Source organism: Lactuca saligna, chromosome 2, assembly GCF_052625555.1.
Source record: "Lactuca saligna cultivar CGN05327 chromosome 2, ASM5262555v1, whole genome shotgun sequence".
Classification (NCBI taxonomy): Eukaryota; Viridiplantae; Streptophyta; class Magnoliopsida; order Asterales; family Asteraceae; genus Lactuca; species Lactuca saligna.
Genome location: NC_136418.1, coordinates 109,046,873 through 109,067,805, shown reverse-complemented (window position 1 = coordinate 109,067,805; position 20,933 = coordinate 109,046,873). Strand labels below are relative to the sequence as shown.

At 32.1% G+C, this 20,933-nt stretch overlaps 2 protein-coding genes and 1 non-coding gene across 4 annotated transcripts in view; 2 read left to right on the top strand and 1 right to left on the bottom strand.

Moving 5' to 3' along the window:
- Positions 1-3,990: 3,990 nt before the first annotated feature.
- On the top strand, positions 3,991-4,097 carry LOC145033198 (small nucleolar RNA R71). Its single transcript, XR_013677434.1, has one exon. It is a non-coding gene; the product is annotated as a small nucleolar RNA R71 (small nucleolar RNA).
- Positions 4,098-14,694: 10,597 nt separating this feature from the next.
- The window catches only part of LOC145031348 (Protein kinase superfamily protein), a 6,825-nt gene continuing 586 nt past the window's right edge, over positions 14,695-20,933 (bottom strand). For both annotated transcript variants that reach the window (XM_078979889.1, XM_078979890.1), the window contains exons 2-6: positions 20,569-20,876; positions 17,011-17,146; positions 16,601-16,737; positions 16,385-16,508; positions 14,695-15,309 (exon numbers count right to left, since the gene is read on the bottom strand). In XM_078979889.1, coding sequence (XP_078836015.1) covers positions 14,957-15,309; positions 16,385-16,508; positions 16,601-16,737; positions 17,011-17,146; positions 20,569-20,876 — 1,058 coding nt within the window. In that variant the 3' untranslated portion in view covers positions 14,695-14,956. The remainder of the gene's footprint in view (positions 15,310-16,384; positions 16,509-16,600; positions 16,738-17,010; positions 17,147-20,568; positions 20,877-20,933) is intronic.
- On the top strand, positions 17,491-19,361 carry LOC145031347 (pectate lyase 4-like). Its single transcript, XM_078979888.1, has 4 exons — positions 17,491-17,720; positions 17,816-18,458; positions 18,520-18,756; positions 18,869-19,361. The coding sequence occupies exons 1-4, from the start codon at positions 17,632-17,634 to the stop codon at positions 19,079-19,081; spliced, it is 1,182 nt and encodes a 393-aa protein (XP_078836014.1). The 5' UTR covers positions 17,491-17,631; the 3' UTR covers positions 19,082-19,361.

Here is a 20,933-nt window from a genome sequence, read left to right as displayed (position 1 = left end):
GAAATGGTCCCATGAAATCTATACCTCACACATCAAAGATTTCACAAACTTTAATACTCATTTGGGGCATTTCATTCCTTGCCGATATATTATGCGTTCTTTGACAAGCATCACATTCCCTTACGTAAATAGCAACATCTTTGAAGATAGTAGGCCAATAAAAACCAACATCAAACACTTTTTTAGCAGTGTATTGTACCCCATGATGTCCTCCTACTGGTCCATTGTGGCAATGCTCTAATATGTCTTGACTTTCCTTTCCAAAAACACATCTTCTTATGATTCCATTCGTGCAACTCTTAAAAAGATATGGTTCATCCCAGAAATAATATTTAATTTCTGAAATGAGCTTCTTCTTTTGTTGATGAGTAAGGCCTTTTGGAAGGTAATTGTTAGCCAAGTAATTTGCAATGTCTGCATACCATGGTTCTTCATCCACGACCACCATCAAGTATTCTTCTGGAAAGCTATCTTCAATACCCATATTGTCTATATCTTCTCTTTCTGGATTTTCTAGTCTAGATAGGTGGTCAGTAACTACATTTTCCATCACCTTTTTATCCTTGATCTCGATGTCAAATTCTTGTAATAAAAGCACTCACCGGATCAATCTTGGCTTTGCATCCTGCTTGGCAAACAAGTACTTTATAGCAGAGTGGTCAGTAAAAACGGTGGTTATAGATAAAATAAGATAAGGGTAGAATTTGTCAAAGGCATACACCACAACTAGTAATTCTTTTTCGGTTGTTGTGTAGTTTTCATGGGCCGGATTTAAAGTCTTGCTTGCATAATAAATGGTTCGAAAGTGCTTATCAACCCTTTGGCCAAGTACAGCTCCTAATGCAAAGTCACTTGTGTCACATTATTTCAAAGGGCAGGTTCCAATTCGGGGCTATAACGATAGGGGCATTAGTTAATTTTTCCTTCAAAATCTCAAATGTAGTTAGACATTCTTTAAAAAAAATTAAAAGGTGCATCTTTTTAAAGTAATTGAGTTAGAGATCTAGTTATTTTAGAAAAATCTTTTATAAAACGACGGTACAAACTCGCGTGTCCTAAAAAACTTCTAATGCCCTTCACATTGGTTGGTGGTGATAATTTAGCAATTGTATCAATTTTTGCCCGATTCACCTCAATCCCCGCCTTGGATACCTTGTGACCTAAGGCTATACCCTCTTTAACCATAAAGTGACATTTTTTCCAATTAAGAACTAAATCGGTCTTTTCACACCCAACAAGCATCAAGTCAAGGTTAGCAAGACAATCATGAAAGGAAGATCCAAAAACAGAAAAATCATCCATAAATACTTCCATAAACTTATCCACCATGTCGTGGAATATCGCCGTCATGCATCTTTGAAAGGTCGTGGGTGCATTGAAAAACCCAAAAGGCATGCGGCGATAGGCAAAAGTCTCACTTGGGCAAGTGAAAGTAGTCTATTCTTGGTCAATTGGGTCTATGGGTATTTGGAAGTAACCCGAAAATCCGTCTAAGAAATAATAATAACTATGGCCAGATAACCTTTCAAGCATTTGGTCAGTAAAAGGAAGGGCAAAATGGTCTTTACGAGTGACATCGTTTAACTTTCGATAATTGATGCATACTCGCCAACCGGTTACCGTTCGAGTTGGAATGAGCTCGTTCTTCTTGTTTGTCACTACCTTCACCCCTCCTTTCTTGGGTACCACTTGAACGAGACTAACCCATGGACTATCGAAAATAGAATATATGATCCCTGCATCTAAAAGCTTGACCACCTCTTTCTTGACCACTTCTTGCATGTTTGGGTTCAACCGCCTTTGATGTTGCACTACCGGCTTTGCTCCTTCTTCCAAGTTGATCTTGTGAGAGCAATAAGAAGGGCTTATCCCCTTGATATCAGTGATGTTCCATGCAATGACACTCTTTCTCTTTTTTAAGACATTGACTAACTCTTCTTTTTCAGATTTAGTGAGGTCAGAAGCTATAATAATAGGTTTTTGTTCACCTTCTTCAAGAAATGCATACTCCAAATGATCAGGTAAAGTTTTCAGATTTGATTTCGTGTTTTGTACACTGAACACGTCGAGTCTAGAGAGGTGATTCGTCGACTACAGGCCAAAATTCCAGTCTGATTGCGATTTCTCGGATAAACTCATCGAGTCAATGGATGCTACTCGGTGAGTCGAGTTTTCTGCACTTCTGATTAGTTCATCATATTCAGCTTCTTCGAGCAGTCTCTCTATCTCCTTTATATCTCTTTCAACATCAAAATCATCTTCGAAGGCAGTAGTAAAATAGTTTGGCTTGTCTTCTTTCCATTCTTCCATTAATTCTTCCAACGTATCAACCGAAAATGCCATGTCATCACTAAACCTCGCATGCTTCATGGCTTGATCAACTCCAAATGTAACTGATTTGTCTCCCACCCGAAGGGTAAGTTTAGAATCTTGCATGTCTACTATAGCACTCGCGGTATTGAGGAAAGCTCTTCCAAGTATGATCGAGACTTGAGGATCCGCTTCCATGTCTAGTACTATGAAGTTTGCGGGGAACACAAACTTATCAACTTTTACCAATAGTTCTTCACATATTCCTCTTGGAAATGTGACCGTTTTATTTGCTAAGTGAATTTCCATTCGAATAGGCCTTAGCTCCGGAAGATCTAATTTCTTGAAGAATGAATATGGCATGAGATTTACACTTGCCCCCGAATCAGCTAGGGCATGAATGGTTACTAGATTTCCGAATTGACAAGGCAATGTCAAACTTCCCGGATCACCCTTCTTCTTAGGTAATTTGTTCAACATGGCAGCTGAAAAATTTTCATTTAAGACCACTTTCTTCACCTCTTCCATCTTCTTTCTATTAGTTAGAATCTCCTTTAGAAATTTGGCATATTTAGGCATTTGTGCGATCGCCTCGATGAATGGCATATTAATTTGAAGGGCATTTATATGTTCCAGGAACTTTTGGTAATCAACATCATGCTTTATTGTCTAGCTCAAGCTGGAAATGGCAATGGAGGATGATATGGCTTAAGAGGAGGGTTTTTTTTTTTTTTTGTTCAGGTGGAGGACTCGTCGAGTCCATATCTGGGACTCGGCGAGTCGGATCGGGAATTTGTGATTCTTCAGTTTCTGCTTCTTCCTCTTGAACCAACTTAGGATCTTCTTTATGAATAGGGTCCAGAGGAGTTATAATCTTCCCACTCCTAGTTGTTACTATGTTAATATCTGCTCCTTTTGGATTGCTTTCGGTATTGCTAGGAAGTCCACCCGGTCATCTCTCGTTCACTTATTATGCAAGTTGACCCAACTGCTTTTCTATGTTGATTATGGATGCTTGCTGATTCCTAATCAGAGCTTGTTGATCCTTCATCATAATTTGGTGTTCTGTCAACATGTTTTGTTGATCTTTTATTGCAGCATCGGTATCGTTATGCCTTTTCTCGGACACGGCTACGAATCTTGTAAGCATATCTTCCAAGTCTAATTTTTTTCTTGCACCGGTTCCTCTCTTTGATAAAAACCTCTTTCTTTTTGCTTATACTTTTCCTCCTTTGCCTTCTTTTACTCATCATATGGTAGGCATTCTTTCTTGGGTTTTGTTGCGAATTATCATCATACCTATCATCACTTGAATAACACACTTGTACTTTCCGGTTCTCATTCTCATTAAGGTCACAATCTTTAGTAAGGTGGGGCCCTCTACAGTTTTCACATCCCACTCTAATGGCATGGATGGATTGGTCCATCTTAGTCATTTTTCGATCCATGCTTTCCAATTTTGCCATCATTGTTGCCATGTCATCGGTAATAGAATTCACTTCCCCTCGAGTTAAGTCATTCCTTGGGTTATGATATTCTCTAGAGTGCTTAGAGAATTCTTCAATTAGTTGTTTTATCACCGGGGTTGCCTTCTTTGTGAGTGGTCCTTGCGAATCAAGGAGCTGCCTAGTTGTCACGTTCACTCCATCATAGAAAATGGAGACTTCTTGTTGGCTGTTTAGATCATGATGTGGGCAGTTCCTTAATAAGTCCTTATATCTCTCCCATGCCTCATAAAGTGACTCTCCAGCTTGTTTCTCAAAATTCGCCATGACTTTCTTCAACTTTGCTATCTTTGATGGAGGGAAAAATTGATCAATAAATTCCTCACACATCTTAGCCCAAGTAGTAATGGATCGTGGAGGATGTGATTTCAACCAATCTTTCGTAGCTCCCTTGAATGTGACTGGTAGCATACGAAGCAAAATAGTATCGCGAGCCACATTAGGGACATTGAAGTAGTCGGCTATATCGTTGACCTCCTCTATATGTTTGTATGCGTCTTCGTGATCTTTCCCGAAGAATGGGATTTCCTTAAGTTGAGCAAGTATGTGGCCTTTTAGTTCAGAGGTGGCAGTTGCGGGAATCGTGGGTTGCACGAGTCTCGGGTCGATATCGTCTCACATCCTTTTCTTCCATTCACCCATGGGGACTTCATTGATGTTTTCCATTGTGTTAGCAAGTTCTCCTTCAAAGTTGCTTTCTTCTTCGTATTCGGACTCGTATTCGGTTTCTTTTGTCAATGGGGTTTCTTCAAAATTCTCAAGCTTGCTTTCTTTGCTCCTTTGACTGCTAGACTCACATGCTTTCTTGCTTTTCTTCTTTCCAAAGACTGTTTTAAGGTCCTTGAAAGGTGATTTCTTTGGCCGGTTAGTGTCTTCAATGACTTTGTCCTTGTTCTTCCTAAGAGCGGATTTCGGGTCTTCGTACGGAGGAACCAAAGGTGTATTCGAACATTAGGTCATGTAATCCCCCGCAAAGGCGCCAAAAAATTGATGTGTGTAAAACGAACTAGTTTTATCCTACTTTTTAAATATGAATTTGACACACAAAAGGTAGTGTACCTTTAAATTAGTGGTATAATTTAGCAAGTAGGGTATCGAACATAGGGAACGAGAATTAAACTAATTACTAATTTTATCTAAAAACAAGTAATAAAAGGCAAGGTTTTTCTCTAGTTTTGCAAGACTAGAAACTTAAATACTCAACTAAAAGTCAAACTAAGTAACTAACAGCTAAAGCAACACAAATCAACTAAATTTAATAATTAAGGAGACTTCTATTTAGGTTCGAATCATTTGTTCCTATGGTTGATTTTATGGCAAATGAAATGGATTAATTGGAATTGGCTACCGTTTATTATGATTAGATTCACATTCGCTATTACTAATCCTTAGAAAACATACCAATTCAAGCAGTGGCTAGTTGATTAAACTAATAGATTTCCTAGTTTAATTTATTCGGGTTAAATAAGACTTGTAATTAGCTAATCAAATTACTAATTCAATTAACTTCTTGTTGATGGTTTACCACACAAGCTCACACATTAATTTATCCATTTTCTAGTTAACCCTAGTTTCGCATTCGCTATTCCTAGGAACATAACAATGTTTTCGCATAAATCATATGATAAGCAATTAAGAGATGTTCATGTAGCTTAATTACTTGCTAATTAACAGAAAATAGTTGTGGTTAATGCATAAGGTTCTTTAACAAGCTTAATAAAACATAATTCACCAATAAACAATTAAAGCAACCATAAATCAATCCATAGTCACAAAATCATCTATCCTAAACAGAAGATATGAGCTTTAGCTCATGATTATAGTGGAAAATAGCTCAAAAACGAAATCAATTAATTCACACATGGTTCAAACAAGAGATTAAGTAAAGAGTAAGTTTGAGTTTCCTTGATTCTCCTCAAAATCGAAGGTAGGGTTGATTCTTCAGTTTCCCATGCTCCAACAGTACCTTCAATCGTAGCTTATCCTCCAAGGGTTCTCTAGCCAAATTGGATGTCGATATCAAAGTCCCTATTTATAAATTTTTGGAAACAGGCTCGACTCGTCGAGTCCAGGGACTGAGAGTCCTTCATTAAAAATCCGTGTACGGCAAGGACTTCTATGTTCACAAATGTTCATCGTGACTTGTCGAGTCAGGAATTGACTCGCCGAGTTCTTCATGATTCTCCTCAAAATCGAAGGTAGGGTTGATTCTTCAGTTTCCCATGCTCCAACAGTACCTTCAATCGTAGCTTATCCTCCAAGGGTTCTCTAGCCAAATCGGATGTCGATATCAAAGTCCCTATTTATAAATTTTTGGAAACAGGCTCGACTCGTCGAGTCCAGGGACTGAGAGTCCTTCATTAAAAATCCGTGTACGGCAATGACTTCTATGTTCACAAATGTTCATCGTGACTTGTCGAGTCAGGAATTGACTCGCCGAGTTCTTCATGATTTTGACTCTTTTTCATTTTTCTTCAATTCCGTTGCTTCCAATAGCTAGTCCTGCTTCCTTTTGCTTCCGAGCATGTCTTTTAGGCTGAAAATACAATTCAAACGTAATTAAGCACCTTTTTTTCAATAATCACAATAAAATAACCAAAAAGTATTAAGATTCTATGCAAATATATGATTAATATGCACATATCAAGTAGGTATGTTATAGGATGATCCCACTTTCTATCACAGTATACTGAGGCCCTACAATCCCTCACCTTCATACCCACTGAAATATGTACATAAGTGTTGTTAAAAACATATTGTAGTATATTCGAGGTGCTATTAATTATGTCATCACCATCTATAAATCTCAATTTTCCCGACTCATCACATATACTAATATTGAATGGGCCAGATGTCCTACTACGAGCAAATCGACCTTTTATTACTCTATTTTTCTCGACATTAATCTTATTTCAAGGTCCTCCAAAGGCTAAACCACCATTTCATGCTCAAGTTTCAAAACCAAATACCAAGGGTTCGCCAAGGTTATCTTTGAAACTTATGGGATCCATAATCCTCTACTAAAAGTATCTCCAACTAAAGCTATAATTGTCTATTATGAAAATGTTTCCATTTACTTATATAGCACCATTTAACATTAATGTACTAAATATATCTAAATTGATATTTATTTTGTTCAAGAGCAAATGGAAAATGGACGAGTCTCCTTCATGCATTTTCCATCACAATATCAAATTCTAGATACACTCACCAAAGGCGTTTCGAAAATCCTGTTTGAAGATTTTTGTAGCAGTCAAAACATCTGTCCTCTTTTCTTTCCGCCGATTTGGTGTATTAGATAGATTTTATTATTGTATTTTTTTAAAGTTTGATTAATGGTTAGAAAGATGTGCAAGATTGGCAATTCAATTATAAATAACATTAATAATTATAAGAATTAAATTACATGCTAGGAATTTTTTTTTTTTTACCAAATTGTTTCTAGTCCAGCGGTATCAAGTGGTGATTTTCTTCTTTAAGATCAAGAGTTCAAGTCCCGTCATGGATATATGTGGAATTAAGGTGTTATTTGAATTTAAGGGTTAATTTAAAAGTAGATTATATATTTATATTTGTCGGTTAAAAAAAAATTCTTATTTTAGATATCTAATTAAAAATGGAATAAAATAAATATTTACTCTATTTAGTTATGAGATAACTGCAAGAATAAATTAAATCTTCTCGCTGTCAAACGTAAAAGTTCATTAGAAAATTTGAAGTTCTAACTAATTACTCAAGGATTCATTCATTTATAGTAATTTGGTAAGCAAAGTGGAACATTTTTTTTCAAGTAATTTAAGTTTGATTAAGTCACAATTCTCAACTAGATCTAGTGAAAAGAAATGAACAGAAAGCTTTAGTAAAATTAAATGCAATCTTGAAACATAGTTAGATTCAAGTTTATGCAAATTCAACTTAAATTTTCATCCACAAGTCAACTCGTTAATCAGATCCGAACTCATCCTGTTAAGATTTTCAACTCATTTAATTTAAATGAATCAACCCGTTTAACCCATTTAATTAAATATGTTGGAATTGGTAGATATTATCAACTTGTTTTCAACCCACCAATCCAGTTAAATTTAATATATATATATATATATATATATATATATATATATATATATATATATATATAAAAGTTAACAATTATTTAAATATTATAATTTATTAATCTAAGTATTAATTTATAAATTATGATGTTGTATTATTATTTATATTTTAAATAATTGCAATCTTAATTCTTATATCTCAAAAATCACTTCCAAATTCAATAGTTTTAATGTTATTTGAACATTTATTTGTATTTGCGAATTTTGATATGTTGTCATATTTTAAATTTTATTTAAGTTTTTAAATGATGTAATTTTTAGTTGATTTATTTAATTTGTTTAATTTTAAATGGGTAAATCCAAGTTTAATCTATTTATTTAATATGTTGTGTTGAGAATATATAACAATTCAACCCGATGACAATGTATTTATTTAAAAGGCTGGATTGAGATGAAAATATCAATCTACTTAAATAAACAAATTGGATTGGGTTGAAATCTTCAATCAAATTAATAAATGATTGAACCGAACCCAACCAATGTCATATTCATTACCAACTTTAACTTGGTGCATGAGTAATTGAATTAAAAACATATATATATATATATATATATATATATATATATATATATATATATATATATATATATATATATATATATATATATATATAGAGAGAGAGAGAGAGAAATGTTCTAATGTTTCTATTATCTTTTTTTTTTAAAACCATAATGTTTCTACTATCTATTGTGTGCATGTAGGATTGATTCTGGACCAATCATTTTTGTTATTTTAAGAAAGTAATTAATGCATATTAAATGCTAAAGATTTAATTAATACTCATTATATCTTCAACATGTAATATGAATTAATTACTTTTTTAAAATAACTAAAATGATTGGCTTAGAATCAATCCTATATATTGTAGTTATAACAAAATAACCTAACCCTATATATATATATATATATATATATATATATATATATATATATATATATATATATATATATATATATATATATATATATATATATAGGGTTAGGTTATTTTGTTATAACTACAATATATAGGATTGATTCTAAGCCAATCATTTTAGTTATTTTAAAAAAGTAATTAATTCATATTACATGTTGAAGATATATATATATATATATAAGGCTAAGTTATTTTGTTTTTTACATTTATTGTATGCTAGAATGTACCAATAAAAATTTAGTAAATTAAATAATTATTTAATTAAATAATTATAGATATTAAATGATTTCCATAATTATATGTATATTAAATGATATTCATAATTATAATTCTCTTGTTATGGAAACTAATTAAATCCGTCATTAATGTCATCAATAACATTCTTGCAGAATGAATTTGCATCTAGGTTTTTATATATGAGTTCGTACTTTGTTTCAAGACTCAATCACTTAAAATACAATAAAGTTGTATGAAATATGAAGAACGAGAGTGTATTCTACAAGAATACACTTTCATTAATGACGAATTTAATTAGTTTCCATAAAAATGAGTTATAAGTATAGATAGCATTTAATATACATATAATTAATACTAAATTCGTAGTGGTGCATTCTAGCACACAATAGATGTGAAAAATATTTGAACCTACCTCTCTCTCTCTCACAGACACACTCTCTCTCTCTCTCTCTCTCTATATATATATATATATATATATATATATATATATATATATATATATATATATATACTTTAAAAAACATTTATCATGTTTTGCTGAATTTTAAGAGGTACAACACCTTAAAGCATCATGTACAATAAGTTTATGCATTGCATCTTATTTGGTCAACATACGTATACGTATGACTTTTGACATGATCTCATTCCTTATCTGGTCCAACGACCTTCCCACCATTTCGCTCTATCTTCAGCCTTTTAATGCTATACCTGTGGCCATTTATATAATACCTCTGCTCTTCTCCATTCACCGTTTACGTCTTTAACTCAGTTAATATTTGAAAAAGTCAAAATAATTATCACGATCGATATATATATATCTTCTAGCTTTTGACTGAGTCCTATATAATCGGTTAGCTTGCGTGATTTGATGAACCGGGATTTGACGAGGAGTTCAAATTTTGAAAAATCATTTTATCATCTCTAAAATTGCCCACCACTCTTTTATAAATTACTTAAATATTCCAATTTCTATTTGCTCTCTCAGTGCTTGATGTGTGCTTCTTTGATTTCATGTTGATTTGTTGGTTTATAAAGTTTATGGTTTCCCGCAGACCTCCTCACCCAAATTTGACAACACTGCTGCCTTTGCTTCTGAACAACACCATCGTTATAGTCACTATCGTCACTCACGAACACCACCTAACCTTAACCAATTTCTCTACATTCTCTCATATCTTTCCTTTTCTTTGTACTATGTCGATACCAGAAACCATAAAGAGCATATTTCAGTCAAACCTAACAAACACATGAAACGAAGATGTGGTGTTCCTATCGAATACATCCCTGTTCTCTGAACTATGTTTTTGGTCTGTTTCCTCTAGAAACACAACACACCTGTCTTCCTTTATCTCATGGACAATAGTCCCAAGGTAAGATCAACGAACCCTCTTCCATCCTTAATTATTTCTTTGAAATGAAAACCCATTTCTTAAGTTGCAGATCCATATAAAATTACTCAATTTTATACCTAACTATGAAAACCAAGAGTGACTCGTATGCATCTATTAGTTTGAATTAACTTCCTGCATTCTTTCTTCCTCTTATTGTCTTATAATATGTTGAACCTAACCTTATTTTGCCTTTTTAATCAAATTTTATCGAGCAAAGTTATGATTGTTTTGTAACGGGAGAAAGTATTGGTCAAGAAAGTTAACAAAGCTCAGATTTTGGGCATTACTACTGAACAAAGGTAAATTTTTGCTTATTTTTACTCACGGATTAACCTTTTATTTTGGTTGTTATTAGAGATAACAATTTAATTTTATGTATACTTCATCATCAGGTCAAGCATGTCCATATTCTAAGGTTAATGTGGCTGATGGAAGACAAAAAGAGAATGATGCTCTTAGCCTGTTACTATTCTTTAGGTACTTATTTCTATCACCATTTCGAAAATAATTTATTTATTTATTTTATTATTGTATTATATTATGAACAAAATACAGTTAGGTGTATAAATGATATTATAATCCTCTTGTATGCAAGAAGTAGCAGTTTGTGGTTGCTTGAAGTAAAAACTCAACCGATTACATGTAATAATGAGCCAAAAAATTGGTAATCAAGAGTAATTTACATATTCTGTTCATGAGTTTAGCCAAGTTTTGTGGATTTGGTCCCAAAAAGATGTGAATTACAATTTTGATCCTTATTTGAGGGTTTTGTATCGTTTTTGGCCCCTCTTTCATTTGTTTAGCTGTGTAAAATTAAATTTTATAATAAAAAAATGTTTTAATAATTGTTGGTGGTAGTTTTTTTGCAACAAATGTTCATAATTTCCTATAAGTGGAAGAAAGGCGATGGTCCCTTGATGCTTTCTTCCAGTCCTTCCATAGTTTTCTTTATAATGGAATCACCAGATGAATGGAATGATGTATTCAGCTGGAATGACAAAAAAAAGTTGATTGTGTTGTTTGATAATCACTCATGTCAATACCTTGCTTATTCTGTTTCATTCTATCCAACAAAAAAAAATACTTACATTTTTGAATTTTCACCATCCATATTTGAATAAATTAGTTAAACGTTATTTTAGGTGACTTATTGGATTTTACATAAAGGAAATAATTATGTTATAGGATGGTGCAGAAGTCCACAATTTGCTAACTCAATGTTTGAATGGTGAGTTCATTATAAATAAGTTTATTTTTATTTTAATTTTTAATTTCCACTTTGTTTATGGGCACACTATTTCATTGCTTCTGGTCCATAACTATATTTCCTACATAGCCAAAAGAGGGTTCAATTTGATGGAGTTGGTTTGATCTGGGGGTTGTCTTAATGAAGTTGTTTTGACGGAGGGGATGTTTTGATGAAGATTCTGAAATCAAATTGGTAAAGAATCATTAAAATGACAACATATGGGTTGTTTTTTTTATTGTACATCAATGTATTTTATAACAACTTACTTTCATTACTTTGTTTATTATATCATCATACTTTCAATTCTTCCGGTTACCACACTATTCTTTAAAATGTACAATGTTGTAACAGAAGAAACGAGAGTAGGTTGTTATAATATACTAATAAATGGAATTGCATTCTTATGTGTTGCATCTCACGCAACTTAAGTTATTGCAAACATATTACTCATACAAGATTTCAAAGGATATGTTACATTCTTACATCAAGACTTGCCTCGAATTCAATGATACTCATCTGCATCTATCCATTTCGAATTCAAAATAGAGAATAAATCGTTAAATTTATATCTTGCTTCATTGTTATTTTTGTTTTAACAAATACTATGTTAAATTTTCTTGGTGTAATTATTCATTTCTTGCTTCTCGGAAACCATCAGTTTTCAGGCTCACATCCATTTCTCTAGATAGGTTTGATTGTATCTAACTTTCGTCATTCTCATTTAGTTATCTTCTTCATGAATTGACAATTCTAGCTTTATTAACAATGTGTAGGGAGAATTTGCAACTTCTTAGGCAGCGTTACTATTATGATAAATGGAAAGCTGATGGGACCAGATATATGGTGTTAATTAACATGGATGAGTGTTATTTAATCGATAGAATTTGTGTTCTGAATGGTACAAATGAGATTTCTATGGAAACTAAATAATGAAACATGTAACATAAAATGATTTTTTTCTTTTGCAAGGGTTTAGATGAGAAGGTTCACCGCTTCACACTACTTGATGGTGACATGATAATATGTTTAATTATTTAGTTATGATATATTGTAACACATACAAAATTTTCATTTAAGTTGATTTATTTTTGTAAAAATAGGAAATAATAAATAACTAGAAAAAGATAACTTATTATGTATAAATATCGACTTTCTATGTTGACGAGTTCTCTACATTATAAGGTAGTCATATTTCATATTTTTATACTAATTTTGTAATTTAATTTGTATTTGTATTAATGTTTGATATTTTTAATAAATAAGTTTAGATTAGTTTACTAATAATGAGATTTTTGTGATTTAGTTTTGTAAAGAAACAATATTTGGTACCGAACATGCTCTAAAATCTAAAGAACGGTGTTGGTTCCAACATTCCAAGAATCGACGATCCTTATTCTAAGCATTTCAGCTAGGTACCCGCCTATGATCATGCTTAGGTGTAAGAACAAAGATTTCCATACACCATCCAAATACAAAACAACTTTCTACAATACATATGAGAAGATTAAATAGGTTAAATGGTATCATTTGGAAGTCCCATGTTAAATCAGTGTCACTGTCCAAAAACCAAATGAGAAGAATATATTATTATTATTATAAAAAAACGTGTTTAATATATAATGTATTAAATAATAAAACAAACTATGTTAGTATCATTACGTGACAATAAATAAAAATTTGGAACAAACAATTCCAAATGTAGGTATTTATCGTATGACTAATTTTATGGGACATTGTCCAGAGGGTATCGTGTGTCAATACAAAAAATATTAGTGAAATCTGACGAACAATTCAAAAGAAATAAAGTTTATACATCAAATGTGGTGTATAAAAAAACGTCATACGATCAATAATGTACAATTAATCATGTGTTTGTAAGCATTTGTAAAAAATCCTAAGCATTTGTAAAAAATCCTAGCTCATTCTTTTTTATTTCGTATTTGTTAGCATGACTCTTATTAATAATTGTTTAGATGTACTAAACTCTTTGCGCAAAAGAATTAACCGTCTCTAGAAAATAATTTTTGAAAAAATTATACGTTATTTTTATGAAACAAAACGAGTAATGGTTAGTTCACCATAACTTTATTTGGCTATTTCTTTATTAGTTTTTGTACATGATTTATTAAGAATAAAATAAAAGCTTTTTTTTTAAAAAAAAAAATAAATTTAAAAAACCTAAAAAACTATATCTAAATAAGATTTCTTATCTCCAAGAATTATACCATATAAAAATATTAAAAAAAATTACAACTTTTTTTTCCTATAAATTCACTATGATATCTATATATTTTCATATCAAATTTTGATTCTAGATTTATAATCTCTTTAAACAAATAATTTAGTCATTTAAAAAAAATTATAAAATTTATTCAATAATTAAAAGTTGATTTCAGTTAGATTGTTAATAAAAGTGAAAATAACAATTTAGAACTATGATATTAGAACGCTAAATCAAACATTTGATGGAAAAATGGTGACATTAGATTCGAAATGGACATTTCGATTTGCAAACATAGTATAGATGTTCTTTTGGAAAACAGTTTAAAAATAATAGACGTTGCAATTTGCAAATTTAAGTATAGAGGCATGTCAATCTTAGTTTATGGACCATATTTAAGATAAAAAATTTCAAGGTATTCAAGCTCGAATCTTTCTAAAGTCGAGCCCAAGCTTAATTACATAGAAAACCTCATTCAACTATCAAACTGAGTTCAAGCTTAGCCTAACATTGTAACACCATCAATTCAAATTCAACTCAACTGGCACCACATGGCTTATCTCCCTAGTTTAGAAGACATTTTCAAAAAAGAGAAAACATAATATTGCTGAAATTTTTTCTGGAATAGCTAGGCATCATCATGACATCATGTAATGAAGATATAAACTATGCTAGATAGATGGAATAAGAGCTACTAGTAATGTCCACAAGGTGACTAATTCACATTGGAATTAAAAATCCCACACTATATATAGCGTCAATACTCAAGCCCTTGATCATTTATGCAATACACAACCTGATAATCAACGATGTGCTACAAGCCGAACTCTATTGATGAAGTTTTTAAGGACTAGTAACGAATCATAAGAACATACCAATCCCATTTTAAACACATCTTCATTTTCCATATACACTACAACATAAGTTGCCAAAGTAACCATAAAAGTTGCATGTTATGATTGAAAACAAAAAGAATTGAAAAAAATATAGTAGTTTGAAAAATAGTTTGCATCTTTAATTATCAGCAATCAAAGTCAAGGTAGTTCCCTGGGACAAAACTTCGGGTGCAACTTGCAGCGGCTCCAAAGAATCTACTATGTCCCGCATAAGTGGTCTAGCTTTCGGATTACGATTCAAGCAATGGTAAACTAGCATGGCTGCCTTTTGGAACCCTTTGATAGGGTAATCACCTAGCCTAGGATCTGCGATGTCTAGCAACTTCTTCTTTTCTTTAAGTAATGGGAGAGCCCAATCTGCAAGGTTTTGTTCTCGAGGTGGCCTTGATTTGTCCAATGATTTTCTTCCAGTTAGAAGTTCAAGAAGAACGATACCATAGCTATAAACATCACTTCTTGGAGTCAAATGGCCTAAAATTAGAGGAATATGTCATTAGCATGTAAGAAACAAAAAATCGATTCAATTCCAATAGGGTGTTGTTAATAAAACACCCCTTGGATACCTATTGATCACTACTTAAAAAATCAACCAATAATTAACTGTTTATAATCAGTTTTTCCAGAAAACAATGCAATTTCAGCCAATAAAAAATTTAAAAAATTAATTAGGATGTCCATATTTAGGATATCTTTTTAGTCAACCCCTTCCAATTAACTTGTATTACATTTTTGTGATCCGATGACACTAACTTTTTGTTTCTTTTTTAATTACTCGATGGAGATAGGAGGATAAAATGATTATTTTACTTTTATTCAGACATATTATGTGGATTAATCCATATCTTATGTGATCATTATAATTAAACATTAATACGGAAAAATAAGAGAAATGGGTCTTTTTGTTTCTTTTTGACTTGTTACATAGAAGACTCATTTATGTTGTCATCAAATATTATATTCAATTTAAATATAATCATGTTGATGGATATAATTGTATTTGTATCATTATTTACGTTGCTGCATTTTTTTTTTCCCATTTTATCATTTATAATTTCAATTTATAACAATTCTCAAATAAACAATCATTTTTATTGAGCTTCATTTCTAGAGTGCCGGTAAAATAGCCATTTACTTGATTATCATTTACGCAATTACTTCATTTGCCTAGAAAACGATATTTATGTGTAGAACACTTACTCTAGATAGTCATTTAAAACTCTCTACACTCTGAAACAAAAAAACAAACTCTTAATTTGGTAAACGCTAAGTGGGTATTTCCTTTTTAACTTGGACTATCCAAGAAATGAGGTTTTCTCATTAAGTCTTCAACCTTTTACAAATTGGTCCTAATTTTTTTTCTTTCCATTGGCGTTATTGTCTCCAATGTCTTAGAAACATCATAATTTATCATATCACTTAATGGAAAAAGAAAGCAAGAAACAGTATTTATCACATCACTTAATGGAAAAAAGAAAGAAAGAAACATTATTTATGACATCACTTAATAGAAAAAGAAAGAGGGTCTAACTGGGGAAAGTTAACAAACCTGTCATAATATACTCGGGCGCTGCATACCCATATGTTCCCATTATGCGAGTAGAAACATGAGTTTTGTCTCCAACAGGACCATCTTTCGCTAGCCCAAAATCGGAAAGTTTTGCATTATAGTCCTATATGCCCACATAATAATTAGTCAAGAAATTCCAAATGACGCAATAAATGATTAAATAATATATGTTTTGTTGAGTATTTGTGTACTAACCGGGTCTAGCAAAATATTTGAAGTTTTAAAATCACGATATATGACAGGTTTTGGTGCATCATGAAGAAAGGCAAGTCCTTTTGCAGCACCAAAAGCAATCTTCATTCTAGTTGACCATGGAAGAGGAAGCAACACCCCTACAACACAATAACATTTCAAGAAACTAGCTAAACCACAAAACAAAAGCTACAAGAACTTTTTTCTAACTTTTGTAGTCAAATTATTCTTTCTTATGAGCTGTAAAGTAAGCAAAATCACTTTGTTTTTAGATATAGCAAATGTGATTATTGGTCTTTTTCTTGAAAAGTAGTACACTTTCCTTCTAAAATATATTTTTTTTAACAACTCTCAATATAATCGTTAAATTTCTATGGAATATTAGAATCTACACGAATTCACGGAGCACTTACTCGAAAATAATTTAGTTTCCACGCTTCCAAGTGCCATATATTCGTATATAAGCACTCTATGCTCATCTTCACAGCAGTATCCAATCAATTTCACTAAATTTGGATGAGTAAGCTGCCCTAAAAATATAACCTCGGCCTACAAAGCACAGAAGAGCTATTATTTTTGGAATATAATTCGGAAAACATATACCCAAATTAAGCATGTATACATGTATGATAAGAAATGGTCAATCGTTTGACTCTTAACAATTATGAGTTTTAATATATATATATATATATAGAAGAACGTCCCACAACCACTATATATACGTAGTGACTTTTTTCGACCGAGGAAAATATATATGAATTTTATCGGTCTTTGTATATTCTCTTTCTGTCCATTGTTAGTAGCGAAAATTGTGACCACAATTTTTTGGGTAAACTGTTTATAATTACTAAATATATATAAGCAAAGTCATCTTATTTAAACGAAGAAAATTATCTCCAACAAAATACATAATAAACGAATCACTTGCTTTTGGTGTATATGGAATAATAAAGCTAGTGATTCCTTTTAGATTCGTAGCAATACAATATTTTAGGTACTTTTTGAGGAAAAAGATCGTAAAAAGGGTGGATACAATGGGAAAACCCTCTTTCCTTCTTTTTTTCACCCATGCCTTTGTTTTTATGGTGTCGGGTATTTTAGCTAGGACCATACAAGATGAAGGGTGAGTATATATATTTTTGATAAACCTATATAGGCATATGAATTTAGTTACCTCTCGTATATATCAACTCTTATTTATATGTAACTTTCGTGTAGCTCTATTCTCGGAGCAAATTCAACAAGGAGGGGCCTACATACCGCATGCGAAGCAACAAACAAAATAGACAAGTGCTGGAGATGCAAACCCGATTGGGCACAAAACCGTCAATTATTAGCCGATTGCGCTCTCGGTTTTGCAAAAGGAACCACCGGCGGAAAGGGCGGAGAAATCTACGAGGTCACCGATCCTTCGGATGACGATGCTGTGAATCCAAAACCAGGGACACTTCGGTGTGGTGTTACCCAAAACAGACCTTTATGGATCATCTTCAAGAAAGATATGACGATTACACTCAAACATGAGCTTGTAATGACTGGTGACAAGACAATCGATGGTAGGGGTGCATGCGTCCAGATCGCTAATGGTGCTGGTATCACCATAATGAAGGTCAAGAACGTCATCATTCATGGGATTCACATACACCATATAAAAGAAACACCAGGGGGAGTGATTAAGGATTCAGATACACATTCTGGGCCAAGAGCAAAAAGCGATGGCGATGGTATCTGCATCTTTGGTTCTTCCAAGATATGGATTGATCATTGTACACTCGATCATGGTGCAGATGGGCTTATAGATGTTACAATGGGTGGCACAGACGTAACCATTTCCAATTGCATATTCAACGATCACGACAAAGTACGTAGATTTATGTATATTATATCTAATCTTGTACACTTTGTGATTAACATATGAACAGGTCATGTTGCTAGGGGTAGGTAATGAACTTGAAATGAACATGAAAGTCACTGTTGCATATAACAAGTTTGGTTGCGGATGTGTCCAAAGATTGCCTAGGTGTCGATGTGGTTTTACACACGTGGTTAATAATGATTATGACAAATGGCAAATGTATGCTATCGGTGGTACGGATAAACCTACAATCCTTAGCCAAGGTAACCGATTTATGGCTCCTGATGACAAACAATACAAACAGGTATTGAAAAGTTGTTATTAGCATGGACTTTGTGTATGTTAATATTAATATATACAAACTTTCATTATTCTTTTCGTTTTGGATTTGTCTAACGAAAAGATATGTTGTGAAGGTGACACGAAGGGCTGAGGCCACTGAGGCAGAATGGAAGACATGGAATTGGAAATCGGAACATGATATTTTGCTAAATGGAGCGTTTTTCATACCATCAGGTGGTAATATACAACATCCCCCTGGGATGCTTGAAGTTGAGACAAAGATACCCGTTGAGACACTCACCCGTTGTGCGGGGTTACTCAAATGTACCCCTGGGCAACCTTGTTAAGCACCGAAAAAAAAGAAAAACTAATCGTTGATATTGTGAATGCAGGATCAATGACTTTTAATTTAGTAGTGAACGAAAATTGTAGTTATTAATTAATGTGCATTAAAAAAAGTTATAAGGAAATATTGTAGTTATGTTTGATCTTTTTAGTGACGGAATATATTCAGTCACTAAAAGTCACTATAGATCCAAGAGGTATATGTATATGTTTTTTTTTCATATGTATATATAAAACAATGCAAATCGTTTGATACACAAACAAAATATAATTCTGTTGCTCGAATAAACAAAAGTTGTTTAGAATGATTATAATAGATGATGACACTGTATGTATGGGTATCCATAATAGATCAATACATTAAAATTATTTAAACTTAATGGATTGACATAATATTATTTTTACTTGTTATATAATTTTATATTAATTTTTCTACAATATTAATATATTAAACTCAATAAAATTTAAGAATTTAATGGAATATATATTTAATAGTTAATTTTTTTTTATCTACTGAATACCAATATGATATTTTATAATTATAGTATTTCATTCAATTTTTTTTTGAACTTGTGGATGCTATAGATACTATTTACTATTTCTAAGATACTATAGATACTATTTCTAAGCAGTAACTAGTTGATTGTAATATTTGCAAGATAAGAGTATTAGTCTCGATGATTCACTTCCAAGTTGCAACGTTGCCTCATCTAAGGAATTGTTACGTGAACTTAATACTTATTGTTAGTATTTAAACACTTAGACAAATGATAAACGATTGCACACTCAAAGTAATAAAAACAAAACCAAACGAGAACACAAATGATGTATATTTATTCAAATTGTATACACTCATCTCTATTTTTGCTCTACTCCTTCCAAAATCCAGATTTTCTCCATAGTTTTAAGAGTACATCTTTAAGATACCCTCATCTTCAATATTTAAGAAAAGAAAGTTTAGAAAAACAAGTTCTTTAAGGAAAGACGTAGAAAATTGTTTAAATAAAAAATGGTTTCTACAATCATTTTTTAATATTTGTTTACACAATTATTTTCTGTTCAATGATTAACAATTATTAATATAACTATTGAATATTTAATTGAGTGTTAGAAGAGTACGATTGATGCGACTCAATGAAAAGAAACTAATTGTGTATAAAGACGTATCGTATAATCCCCTTTAGTTTAATCTAGGCATTACAATTTATTTAAAGTTGGAAATTAGATAAATAAAGTGGAAGTTCTAATTTGAATAAAACCAAGTTTTAAGAGTTGAATACCTAAATTTATATATATGGCCATATAGGGCTGGTATATATATATATATATATATATATATATATATATATATATATATATATATATATATATATATATATATATATATATATATATATATATATATATATATATAAAGAGAGAGAGAGAGAGAGAGAGAGAGAGAGAGAGAGAGAGAGAGAGAGAGAGAGAGAGAGAGAGATTTTGTTACCAGCCATTCTCTATGGCCTTGCTGACTGTTATCTCCATCATGAACTTTAACAGCTACCGGGATTGGCTGAATCCCCTCTTTTATATCGTCTTCAAGAAACCCTTTATAAACATTACCAAATCCACCCCCACCTAGCATGTGATCTTGTCTAAAATTACCCGTGATTTTTCTAAGTTCATCAAATGTGAAAACGATTAAAGGATTAGTCGCAGAACTACGACGAAAATCTTCCACTTCTTCAGGGTTTGACGGCAGCTTATTGTCTTCCTCCTTTCTTCTCGCTAATGTACTTTCATCCCTAGTCAACTCTGAAAACCAAGACCAAACCATGCCAAATATAGCCAACACGAAAGACAAGAACATAA